This window comes from Hemiscyllium ocellatum, chromosome 6 (assembly GCF_020745735.1).
Source record: "Hemiscyllium ocellatum isolate sHemOce1 chromosome 6, sHemOce1.pat.X.cur, whole genome shotgun sequence".
In the NCBI taxonomy this organism is placed as follows: domain Eukaryota; kingdom Metazoa; phylum Chordata; class Chondrichthyes; order Orectolobiformes; family Hemiscylliidae; genus Hemiscyllium; species Hemiscyllium ocellatum.
In genome coordinates, this window is record NC_083406.1 from 99,067,961 (window position 1) to 99,081,718 (window position 13,758).

Here is a 13,758-nt window from a genome sequence, read left to right on the forward strand (position 1 = left end):
CATAAATAAACTATATATTTTTAATGATATTGATTTTAAAATAAGTTCACAAATGAGCTTTTGAGTTACAATACATTTTGGAATGTTTTGAGTGGTGTGAGGTAAGTGCAATATTTTTAACAGAGAGATACCCTGAATGATATTATTATTAAAGAACTGCACACTCCAAACTTAAGTACAGCTGATCCTGACAGTAAAATTCCATCTTTCTAGATTTTCATTTGGAGTCTTTATGCTAAGCTAATTTTTAAATTTACTGTCTGTGTTATAATTTGCTGCCTTACACAGGCACATACCAACTTTCCTTTCTAGCAATTTCCCTTTATTTTTCAAATTTTACTTCATGCTAATTTCAAAATTATTTTGCAAGGAAAAAATGTGACATTGAGCTTCGCATACGACCCGAGGGGAACTTGGATTACACTATAATATTATAATAAATTTTATAGAATACAATATATATTGAAGAGACTACATGTTTCCAGTATGAAGTGAACTTGAACAGCCTGAAACCAGTTTCCTTAGGAAATAAACACAATTTGGGTCATGGTCACATAGGTTAGCAATTCAATTCAAAGATAGCTGGTAATGAGAGTTGAAAAAGATCAGCATAGTGCTGATACTAATGCAGCATCATGTCCTTCAGAAGTTGAGGTAGATTGGCGGAACAGCGTAAAGTTAATTTTGCTCTGATCGAACTGTTCTTTTAACTGTGCTTGAAGTTGATACTGATTCAACATTCCTCAACTTAACGAGCAATACTATTTGACAGGCCAATAACTATTTTATATTGTAAAAGCATCAACTTTTCAAACTAATTAAAGGTTAAAAAAATCAATGTTTGTAGAGCTGATAGCATTTCTATGAGTTTAAAATATGTTACATCCTGCAAAGCACTAATTTTGGCAATACGCGCCTTCAGATTTTGCACATTGTCAAATATGATTACAGAGGTCAAATGAAAAACTGACAATTCAAAGTGGCACTTGGGCACACTGTAAATACATTATACATATTAAACCCTTCCAACTTGGGTGACCAAGCATTGAATTATAGAGCTGATGGTTCTTCATCATCACTGTAAATTTGGAATGGTAAACCAGTCAGTAATATCTATGCTCTTATATCCTAAATGAAGTGATGTTTGATAAAGTGAATGCCACCCATTGCACAAGTATCTCTATATTTAAAAACCAAATCTGAAGAAATTAAGAACCATGGGTGAGATTTTACTCAAGAAAATTGTGTATAGTTTACATGTTCTCCCCGTATCCATGTGGGTTTCTGCCAGATGCTCCGGTTTCCTCCCACAGTTCAATGGTGCAGATTAGGTGAATTGGGAGGCATTGTCAATTGGACCATAGTGCCCAGGGATGTGCAAGCTTAATGGATTCACATAGCTAATGTGGGGTTACGAGGATAGGGTGGGGAGCTGAGTCTGGGTGGGACGCTTTTTGGTGAAAATCTAATGGGCTGAATGGTCTCTTTCTGCACTGTGGGGATTCTATGATTTTAGGAAAGGTATTGAGTGTCAGCCATCTGTACAAAGAGATGTCTGGTCATCTGCTCAATTGGTTTCTTTTGATACAGTTGTCAGACAGCCCCTCTATAACTGCTTGATTGCTCAAGGAATAATAAATGGACCCAGGCTATCAGAGCGCTGTTTACTCAGTTCCAAACGGGAATGCTAGGCTTTGTTTGACTGACATCTTCAGTAACTTATAATAATCTGACCTTTCCTTGAAGTAGTTTTTCAATGCCAGTGTGTTTATTTGGACAAGATTATAAAAGATAATGTGGATTAAAAGTTTTTCACTGTTTGATTGATAAACTGTAGGAATGTAAAGGGCTAAGATTTTCATAGGGAATGCTGAATGCCAATTTGTTTATTTGGTTCCTTATTCCAGACTACAATTCCCCTAAGCGCTCAGCTCCTGAAAGGAAAGGTAAACCACAGCTCCTACAAAAGTTAGCCCAACTCCATTAAGTATTGGGGGGATCTGAAAGGCTCACCTTCAAAAAAAAAAGTGCATGTCTGGGAATGCTACATACCTGCTTGTTATACCCTTACCCTGTTGCTGGCAAAAATGGGTGAGAATCCAGAATTCTCACAGAAGCCCATAAAAATCCATATCAACAACTCCACAAAATAAACAGCATGGCAAGGATAACAGGATTTTTCAGGAATTTGATAAAATGGCAGTCACGTACCTTTGAGAGAATTATATAGATTCTATGCAATTCCACGTAACAATGTTATAAATGCCTACTTGCCCTACACCAACCTCAATGCTTACACGGATGTATATTGTAGCATATCCTTTTACCTGAATGAAATGGAAATTGTTGCTTAGCTTCGCCTGTATGCGCATCCCAAATTATTGTTGTCTGAAAAATTGAAAGAAATTTTTAGTTTCAGATATAAGTATGGTGGACTGGACTGCAAGATAGTCCGATGAAAAAATCAGAACAGCAATCAATAACCAGTTATGCTTCTCCTGAGTGTTATAGTTTTCGTCTTCACAGAATAGAAAATAACTGGAAGACAATCCTAGAGGAATGTAAACTCAGAAGATGGGAAAATCAGTTAATCTAACAGAATTGTCCAATATTTGCTTCTCTGTAAATTATTACTGCATTTCATTCATACCTTATCAACACCTGCACTGAGAATATAATTTCCCTTCTTATTCCACTTTAAAGCAAAGATGGGCCCTTTATGTTGTCCGAGGGTGCTTGCAAGGTTGCCTGAAAAAAAATTAAGTTTAATGAAAAATTCAATAGGAATCTATAGTGCTAAAAGATCAAATATTCAAACTCATGACTTACCATCCTTCGTCCATATTCTTGCAAATCCATCGTATGATCCTGTGGCCAACAGTGTTCCATCACTCTGGAAAACAAACACATCATGCTGGTAGTTTCTTCCATCACTAACATACTGAATTTATCCTTATAACAAGGAAAACCGCCTGTATTAAATATGGTCCCTTTAATGCAATAAATACTGCAAAGTAAATCTCAGGATGCAAAACAGTTACTGGCCAACCCTTGGAGAAATTAAGGAAAGAGTGTGAACGCATGGTCAAAACGATAGGTTTAAGGATGATTTCAAAATAGCAAACTGGAGAGATTTAGTGTGAATGTTCTGGTTGATAGAACAAAACAGCTGAGAGCCCAGACTGCAGAGGGAATGGAAAATGCAAAGGAGGCCAGAGTTGCAGGAGTAGAGAGAGCAGACTGACACATAAGATTAGAGGTTGCAGACAGAGACCATGTGAACCATGGAGGTACCTGTAAAAGATGGCAAATATTTTCAGCTCAATGCAACAGGAGGCCAATTCAAGTCAGAGAGAATAGAGTGATAGATGATCACCAAATTGGGGAAGTTGCAAGATATGGACGAATTGGAGTTTATATACTGTGGAACTCACAATGCCAGCAAAATAAAAAGATGCTGCTGATGACTCAAGATTAGATGTAGTACAAGTCAGTTGTATTGCAGAAATTCTGGATGATGGAAATATATGGAATCTTAAATTTATCTCAGAATTTGTACTGGGGACAGTGTGGAATTATTGTGGGATTCTAGTGGAGACTGAAGAGGATGAGCTGGATATTACATGATCCTGTTGGGTGTGCTTTTGGCAGGGGCTATGAGCATCATATATTATAGGTCAGGTGCCCAACCCATCACAGTCCCGTTCGGGCCAATTATATACAGGATGGATATATACTGGAATTGACAGCCCATCCAAAATATGTTTTAAAAAAATTAATAGTCGATCAATCTTGCTAAAAACTGAAGTGATCCTGATAATATATTGCCCATGCCAAACTACAGCTGATGTGGAGAGTTGAATGGCAGCTCATTTCTAAAAGCCTACATGGAGAATTGGTGTGTAGGTGGCCTCATTCAGGAGAAGAGCTAACTTCTGTAGTTAGCCAATTTAGTTTTCCTGCAGAATGTTAATCTGCTGGATATTCTTCTTGCAGAGAGTGGTTAGCTCTCTGTTCCCCATTCTGTACCTTTCTACCTCACTATTCCAGTCTTATCAATACTATGTCCACCAATGATCCTGTAAAAAAGTGGAGCCGGAGACCTGGTGTGGATAAAGTAGAGTAGGAAATCTTGTATTGATTAAGTGCAGCAGGAAATCTGTTAATGCTGTGCAAGGGTAAACCAAATATTGGATAACTTTAAAATAAAATGTGAGACCCAGTGCTAGGTAAAGTGGAAAGACAGATCAAGAGCTGCCTTGAGTGGATTCGGAAATCAGGTACTAAATAATATGTAATAGAACTCTAGGTTCTGTAGAAAGTGAAATAGGAGGCCAGTCACAATAATGCCTTTACAATAAGTATTCACTGCTTGATCTCTATTGAGTTATTTACTTTAGAAAACTAAAGCTAAAATGTCAAATTTTCCCATTATGGAGGTGAAGTGCTATTTTCCCATCCGACCCCTGCCTAATACATCCTACGAAATGGGCGAGAATTTGCATTTGTTTTGATTTTAAATTTAATTCAGCAGTCTTGCCAACTCTATTCACATCACATTAACTGATCCCATACAAAGGGTATCATTAGCATCTTCACTGCAGTGTCTAGTGCTGGAATTATGCCAGATTACATCATAATTGCAGCTATGCAGAATGGGTGTGGACTATGTAGCATGCACACTCAAAACAGTAATGGTTAAGATCAGTCATGAATTTCACCTTTAGCAGGGGAAATTCATTTAATACAGTAAACCATATTAGCTGTATTATGGTTTAGCGCATCATGTTAACAGTTTGTTTTGACTCATCACTGTGGGATAGAAATATGCATAGCTGTTATTTTTCTCGCATGCTGGTTCAAAATTCACTTCCACACGTTGATTTAAAATTTTCTGCACTGTTTTCAAACTCTCCTTTCCTTTGCACCTTCCAACACGTGCAATTTCCTATAACCCTCCAAACTATCCATGCTCTTCCAAATCTTCTCTATTAAGCTTCCCTGATGTTAATTGCACCATTACTGACAGCCTTGGCTTTTACAAAATTTAAATAAGAAATCACTTCAATATTTAAGCACTGATAACAAATCCTAAATGTATGAAAAACTAATTACTGACTCTAAGATTAACTTGTTGGTTTAAAAAAAACCCAATGAGTCAAGCTGTAAATATAATGCAAAAAAAATTTTGTAGTTCATAATAATTGGCTGATCTACAAGTAATCTACCTTAGAAAATCAAATTTGCAAGAGATACACTGTTAGAAAGTGGCTGATCATCAAGTTTTCACCACATGGGGCATCACATGAATGTTTTTTTCTGTATTGCAAATGGTCCTTTTCATGCCAGAATAATACAAAATGACACCATGCACTGTTTTGTAATCATTAACCTTCAAAGGCTACTTATTTGAGAGCATTACATTAGATTCCTAATGAGGTTAAGGTGTACACTTCTGAAAATTAAACATTGAGTTAATGGTTAATAGGTTTCCATTAGAAGGAGTCACAAAAGGATAACTAATTGGTTTTATGACCATAGCAACTTACATTCCAGTCAAGTGATGTAACATCCTTATTGCTAGGAACATCTTGCCCACCTTCTCTGATACAATGCCTTAGTACTAATTGAGTGGGACCACTGTTGCTGTTTCCATTGAGGTTCCAGATCCTTGCAGTTGAATCTCCAGAACTACAAATGTAAAAAGACACTTGTTAAAGTTTGTCCCACACCCTTTCTATAATAACTGTTTCTAATTTGGGGATTTGGCATTTTTTAAGCAGTGATGACTCACATATTAATGTTAAAGTCTCCCAGTGTTTAAGAGACAGGGAAGTGGCCAGCTCTACAGATAAATGCTGTTACACCACTAGATGGCAAGGTGGTGCCATAGGTAGTTGATTACAAATTTAGTGCTCCCAATCTTGGTCACCTTGTAATGGTGAGACAAGTGGACACAATCTGCAGAAAAATTACATAATATTTGCATTGACCACACAATGATGATTAATTTTATTTTACCTAAAACCTTTTGTAATTATTGCATATTTGAAATTACACAGCTAATATTTCTGCTTGATATTTTTCATTGGTTTAAACATTAACTTCCTATTTATCTGCTTTTCTGCTGTGTTTATCTAGTACAACAAATAGCTTTAGGGTTTTTATCCCTGAAAGTTCCAATTAATGGCTTATGTCATTTTCATGCAATAAGCCAACAGCATTATTTCCAACAATTTAAATTGAAAAAGCATTCGCATAGTCGAGATTTTTATTCACATATAACAATACTATCAAATTAATTTGACAATACAGTTAATGACTTCTGTTTCTAGATTTAGACTTCTACTCCTTTAAAAATATTAAGATTAATGAAAACTATAATGTCATATACGTTCTGTATAACATCTTTAATTGGTTGTCACTGAAATTATTAATTTAACTATTATGTTCAATCACTCAAGTGTTTTATACTATGATAACAACCTAAATTAACGTGCATGATTCCAAAAACAATTAGCCTCCTTGCGTCCCATAGAAGTGAATCTACTGTATGCAAACTCAGCATTTCTCTCCATAATCTGCATTGATCTATTATAACAACATAAATACATTTGAAAATGCATAGATGTCAGCAATTTACTAAATATGCACAAATTAAGTGATCTTGAAATTCCGTCCTGTTTAAATTAAGTATACAGCATGGGGAGATGGTGTTCATCTTGATACTTAAGCAAAGTGAAAGTCATGAGAAGATAAAAAGATTAGTCATATTATAGTACAAAACGAGTACTTCTGATCTGAAGACATTTTGTCAAAACCTTTCATTTTGCAGTCATTAGGACAATTTACAAGAAGTACCATTATAAAGGGGTATCAGTTGCAAAATAATCCCAAATGTCTGAAAAATGATGCTGACAATCAAGTTAAGATTGCTGGTTGACTTTGCAACACTGCACCCCATTTTGTTGTACTGGAAGTCAGACAGGTTAATGCACAGGGCCTGATTTTCCACACAGAAACAACCTGCACACACACTTGTGCCTGATTCAATTCAATAAAATAGGTGACAGTTATTCTCCAGATAAATTCTTGGGTCATTGCCTGAATTAATCATAGGCAATTTGTCTATTTTAAACATAGCATAGGTCAGTCATCATTAATTGGTGTGTCCTACATTGACCAATCAAGAAAGTACTTTCCAACCAATACAGGTCAAATGTTGTTTACACTTAACATAGACAATTCTTGAGAACTGTCTTGATGTGCAAGATGAAAGGCTTGACATATATAACATTACACGTTATAATGAGTCAGGCATATAGCCAGCACCTACAGATGGCTGCACACGTGGCTGGTGGTGGGGAAGGGTATGGAAAGATAGAAATGAGACTATATTGGGTAACATATAAACATAAATCACTCCAAGCAACCCTTGGCACCTGTGGGAAGAGGTCACTGAGTAGGTTAATTCCACCACGTACTACTTTTTTATTCACTCATAGGTGTCACTGGCTGGCCAGCATTCTCTTTTTATTCATTTGTGGGATGTGGGCATAGTTGGCTGGTTCTGCAATATATTTCCAAGTCAGGACGGTCAGTGGCTTAGTGGGGAATTTGCAGTTGGTGATATTCCCATTTGTCTGCCACCCTCGTCCTTCTAGATGGATGATATTATGGGTTTGGAAGGTGCTGTCGAAGGATGTTTGGTGAATTTCTGCAGTGCATTTTATTCATAGTACACGTTGCTGTTATTCTGCTTTGGGTGGTGCAAGGAGTTGATGTGGTGCCAATCAAGCAGGCTGGTTTGTCCTGGAAGGTGTCAAGCTTCTTGAGTGTTGTTGGAACTGCACCCATCCAAGCTAGTGGGGAATATTCCATCACACTCCTGACTTCTGCTTTGTAGATGGAGAACAGACTTTGGGAAGTCAGAATGTGAGTTACTTCCCATAGTAGTCCTAGCCTCGAACTGGCTCTTTTAGCTACTGCGTTTGTGCAGTGTACCCAGCTGAGTTTCTGGTCAATGGTAAACCCAAGGAATTTAACAGTGAGGGATTCAGCGATGGTAATACCAATGAATATCAAGGGGGGAATGATAGATTGTCTCTTATTGGAAATGGTCATTTCCTGGCATTTATGTGCTGCAAATGTTACTTGTCACTTGTCAGCCCAAACCCAGATATTGTCCCAATCTTGTTGCAATTGGTCATGGACTGCTTCAATATTTGCAGAGTCACGAATGGTGCTGAACATTATGTATTCACTGAAGGGCATCCTCACTTCTAACCTGATGATGTAGGGAAGGTCTTTGATGAAGTAGCTGAAAATGGCTGGGCGCAGGACCTCAAAGAACTCATCAGAGGTGCCTTGGAGTTGAGGTGACTGATCTCCAACAACCACAACCATCTTCCTATATGCCAGGCATGAATTCAACTAGTGAAGAGTTTGCACCCGGTATCCAATAATTCTAATTTTGTGTGGGCTCCATGATACCCCTGTTGAATGCTGCCTTGATGTTAAGAGCTGTCACTCTCACTTTGCCTCTGGAATTCAGCATGTTTGAAACAAGGCTGTAATGAGGTCAGGAACTAAATGGCCTTTCTAAAACCAAAATTAGTCATCATTGAGCAGCTGCTGATTGATAACAATATTAATGACAGTTTCCATCACTTTACTGATAATCGAAAATAGACTGATTGAGTGGTAATTGGCTGGGTTGAAGTTATCCTACTTTCTGTGCACGGGACATATCTGGCAAATATTCCACGTTTTCAGGTAGATTCCAATATTGTACCTGTACTGAAAGAGCGTGGCTGGGTGAGCGGTTAGTTCTGCAGCACAAGTCTTCAATACTACTTCCAATATGTTGTCAGGGCCCATAGCTTTGCAGTATCCAGTGCCTCCATATGCTTCTTGATATCACATGGAGTGAATTGAATTGGCTGAAGGCTGGTATCTGTGATGCTAGGGATCACTGGAGGAGATCGAGATGGATCATCCACTCAGCACTTCTGGCTGACGATTGCTGGAATGATGCGATGGGCTCTTCCATCGTTCATTGTGGGGATATTTGTGGAGCGCCTCCTTCTCCAGTGATTTGTTAATTGTCCAATACCATTCAGGATTGGATGTGGCAGAACTGCAGAGGTTAGATCGGATGCTTTAATTTTAGGATCGCTTAGCTCTATCACTTACTGCTTGTTGTTGTTTGTACGCAATTAGTCCTGTTTGGTAGCTTCACCAGGTTGACACTTCATATGTAGGAATGCCTGTGTTGTTTTTGGAATGTCCTTCTGCACTCTTCATTGAATCAACTTGTCGATAATGGTAGAGTGAGAGATATGCTGGGCCATGAGGTTGCAGATTGTGCTGGAATAAAATTTTGCTGCTGTTGATGGAGCCTCATGGATGCCCAGCCTTGAGTTGCAAAATCTGATCGAAGTCTGCCGATTTAGCACGGTGATAAAACCATAAGACATAGGAGTGGAAGGAAGGCCATTTGGCTCATCCAGTCCACCCCACCATTTAATTGTGGCTGATGAGCATCTCAAGTAAAAAGTGAGGTCTGCAGATGCTGGAGTATCAGAGCTGAAAATGTGTTGCTGGTTAAAGCGCAGCAGGTCAGGCAGCATCCAAGGAACAGGAAATTCGACGTTTTGGGCAAAAGCCCTTCATCAGGAATGAAGAAAATGTGTCCAGCAGGCTAAGATAAAAGGTAGGGAGGAGGGACTTGGGGGAGGGGCGATGGAGATGGGCGGTGGAAGGAGGTCAAGGTGAGGGTGATAGGCCGGAGTGGGGTGGGAGCGGAGAGGTCAGGAAGAAAATTGCAGGTTAGGAGGGCGGTGCTGAGTTCGAGGGAATCGACTGAGACAAGGTGGGGGGAGGGGAAATGAGGAAACTGGAGAAATCTGAGTTCATCCCTTATGGTTGGAGGGTTCCCCGGCGGAAGATGAGGCGCTCTTCCTGCACCTCCACACACATCATTTACTGCATCCGCTGCACCCTATGTGGCCTCCTCTACATTGGGAAGACAGGCTGCCTACTTGCAGAACGTTTCAGAGAACACCTCAGGGACACCCGCACCAACCAACCCAACCGCCCTGTGGCTGAACACTTCAACTCCCCCTCCCAATCCGCCAAGGACATGGAGGTCCATGGCTTCCTCCATCGCAAGACCATGGCAACACGATGCCTGGAGGAAGAGTGCCTCATCTTCCGCCTAGGAACCCTCTAACCACAAGGGATGAATGCAGATTTCTCCAGCTTCCTCATTTCCCCTCCCCCCACCTTATCTCAGTCCCAACCCTCAGTCTCAGCACCGCCTTTTTGACTTGCAATCTTCTTCCTGACCTCTCCGCCCATCACCCTCACCTTAACCTCCTTCCACCTATCGCATTCCCAACACCCCTCCCCCAAGTCCCTCCTCCCTACCTTTTATCTTAGCCTGCTTGGCACACCTTCCTCATTCCTGAAGAAGGGCTTATGCCCAAAACGCTGATTCCCCTGCTGCTTGGATGCTGCCTGACCTGCTGCGCTAAATCTTTCTGCAGCCTCCCTGCCTCCTCAGTACTACCTGCCTGTCCACCTAACTTTGTATCATCGGCAAACTTCACCAGAAAGGCCCCAGACCATTCATCCCGATCATTAATATATAAAGTGTACAGCTGCGGCCCCAACAATGAACCCTGCGGGACACCACTTGTCATCGGCTACCATTCTGATAAAGAACCTTTTATCCCAACCCTTTGCCTCTGTCAGACAGCCAATCCTCAATCCATGCCAGTAGCTCACCTCAAACACCATGGACCCTCACCTTACACAGCAGTCTCCCATGAGGCACCTTATCAAAGGCTTTGGAAGTCTCTATGGATAACATCCACTGGTTTTCCTTGGTCTAACGTACTTGTTACCTCTTCAAAGAATTCTAACAGGTTTGCCAGGCACGATCTCCCCTTATTAAATTCATGCTGACTTGTTCTAATACAACCCTGCACTTCGAAGAATTTAGAAATCCTATCGTTAACAATGGATTCTAGAATTTTACCAACAACTGAGGTTAGGCTAATTCGTCTATAATTTTCAAACTTTTGTCTTGATTCCTTTCTTGAACAAGGGGGTTACAACAGCAATTTTCCAATCATTTTGGACTCTCCCTGACTCTGGTGCCTTTTGAAAGATCACAAACAATGCCTCTGCTATTTCCTCAGCCACCACCCTCAGAATCTAGGATGTAGTCCATTGGGGCTAGGAGATTTATCCATTTTTAGACCTTCTGGCTTTTCAAGCACTTTCTCTTTTGTAATGGCTACCATACTCAACTCTGCTCCCTGACTCTCCTTAATTACTCCTGTCTTCCATGGTGAAGACTGACACAAAGTACTGATCAAGTTCTTCAGCTTTTTCCTTATCTCCCATCTCTAGCCTTCCTGCATCAATTTGGAGCAGCCCAAAGTCTACTTCTGCCTCTCGTTAGTTTCTTATCTGTTGAAAGAAACTTTTACTATCATTTCTAATATTATTGGCTAGCCTACTTCCATATTTGACCCTTGCCTTCGTTATTTCTCTCTTTGTTATCCTCTGTTTGTTTTTATAGTCTTTCTAAACTTCTGATTTTCCAGTGCTCTTGGCCACTTCATAGGCTCTCTCTTTTTCTTTGATACATTTCCTGACTTCCTTTATCAGCCATGGCTGTCTAACCCCTCCCCGGATAATCTTTCTTTTCTTTGGGATGAACCTCTGTACTGTGTCCTCTATTACACACAGAAATATCTGCCAATGTTGCTCTACTGTCTTCCCCATTAGGCTCTACTTCTAGTCAATTTTCGTTAATTCCTCTCTCATGCCCCTGTAATTACCTTTATTTAACTGTAACACCATTATATACAATTTTGACTTCTCTCTTTCAAACTGCAGACTGAACTCTGCCGTATTATGGTAGCTGCCTCCTCAGAGTTCCCTTACTTTAAGAGCTTTTGTAAAGACCGGCTCGTTAAATAGCACTAAGTCCAGAATAGCCTACTCCCTTGTGGGCTCCATCACAAGCTGTTCCAAAAAGCATCCTATAAGCTTTCCATGAATTCCCTTTCTTTGGATCCAACGGCAACATTATTCACCCAGTTCACCTGCATATTGAAGTTCCCCAATGATCACAGTGACCTTGCCTTTCTGACATGCCCTATCTATTTCCTGGTACATCTTGCGCCCCTGGTCCTGACCACTGTTAGGAGGTCTGTACATAATTCCCATTATTGTTTTTTTGCCTTTGTGGTTCCTCAACTCCACCCACACAGACTCCACATCATCTGACCCCATGTCAATCAGTGCCATAGATTTAATTTCATTCTTAACTAATAAGGCAACCTTGCCCCCTCTGTCCACCTGCCTGTCTTTTCGCTAAGTTATAAATCCTTGGATGTTTAAATGCCAGTTCTAAAGTCCCTGCAACCATTTCTGTGTGATTCCTACCACATCATAATCATTCATGATGATTTGTGCCACTAATTCATCTACTTCGTGACAAATACTATGAGCATTCAGGTAAAGCCCTTTAGTGTGCCTTAATTTAAACCCTGCATACATGCTAATCTGCTGCTTATGTTTCTACCTGACTCCATACTCCCCGTCGCTTTCCCTTTCCCTCCCCACCTCGACTCACAAGGTTAAAGTCCTCAATTTTTCACACAGTGGCAGTTTATAGATGCAATGAATTGCCAGAAGTAGTGGTAGATAGAGGTACAGGTACAACATTAAAAGGTACTTGGACAGGTACTTGAATAGGAAAGGGTTAGAGGGCAATGGGCCAAATGCAGGCAAATGGGACTTGTTTAATTTAGGAAATACGGGTCCGTGTGGACGAGTTGGATTGAAGTGTATTGGAAGACTCTATAACATGATGGAGGATATTCTCAATGTGAATGTGAACTGTGTCTCCATAAGGACTATGTGGTGGTCACTCGTACTGATACTATCATGGACAATGCATGTGTGGCCAACAGATTGGACAGGATGAAGTCAAGTATGTTTTTCCCTTTTCTTGTTTCTCTCACCAAATGCCACAACCCAATCTAACAGCAATGTCCTTTAGGACCTGACCAGCTCATTCAGTAGTGCTATTGCCAAGCCACTTTTGATGGTGGACACTGAAATCCCCCAACCCAGAATTTATTTTGGGCCCTTAACACCCTCAGTACTTCCTCCAAGTGTTGCTCAACATGTAGTAGCATTAATTCTTCAGGAGGAAGAGTGTGGTTAGTGATATTAAGTAGGATATTTACTTGCCCACATTTATCCTGAAGCCATGGGACTTCATGGTGTCTGGAGTTAATGTCAAGGACTCGCAGAGCAACTCCCTTCTGACTGTATACCTGTAGCCACATTACTTGTAGTACTGCTCTTCTTCACTTTCCTACAACCATTACATTCTACCTGCACCATGTCTCATTCTACCTCCTCCTCCTTTTCTAAATTATTTAAACTGTCACTTCTTTACACCACAGTCTGCCACAAGCACCTTAAAACCTCCAAGGCTGTCACTGACTTACATCTTGCAGAGAAAAGTTTCACTGAACATGCAGTAGGTGGCTAATGTTCTTCTGCATCCCTTTCCACTCTGACATTGATGGGTATTAGCGAGTTTTGAGGAGATTTGTAGTTCATGTTGAGGTTCTGGATGTAAGTTTGCTTACTGAGCTGGAACACAAACCTTCCAGCTCAGTGAACAAACTTACATCCATTGATGGGTATGTTACAGGTGGGTGA

At 40.2% G+C, this 13,758-nt stretch overlaps 1 protein-coding gene across 10 annotated transcripts in view; it reads right to left on the bottom strand.

Annotated features, from left to right (window-relative positions):
- The window catches only part of LOC132816506 (F-box-like/WD repeat-containing protein TBL1X), a 424,554-nt gene that overhangs the window by 27,348 nt on the left and 383,448 nt on the right, over window positions 1–13,758 (bottom strand). For all 10 annotated transcript variants that reach the window (XM_060826181.1, XM_060826180.1, XM_060826186.1 and 7 more), the window contains 4 exons: window positions 5,550–5,691; window positions 2,830–2,893; window positions 2,651–2,748; window positions 2,328–2,388 (listed from right to left, as the gene is read on the bottom strand). In XM_060826181.1, the coding sequence (XP_060682164.1) occupies window positions 2,328–2,388; window positions 2,651–2,748; window positions 2,830–2,893; window positions 5,550–5,691 (365 nt within the window). The remainder of the gene's footprint in view (window positions 1–2,327; window positions 2,389–2,650; window positions 2,749–2,829; window positions 2,894–5,549; window positions 5,692–13,758) is intronic.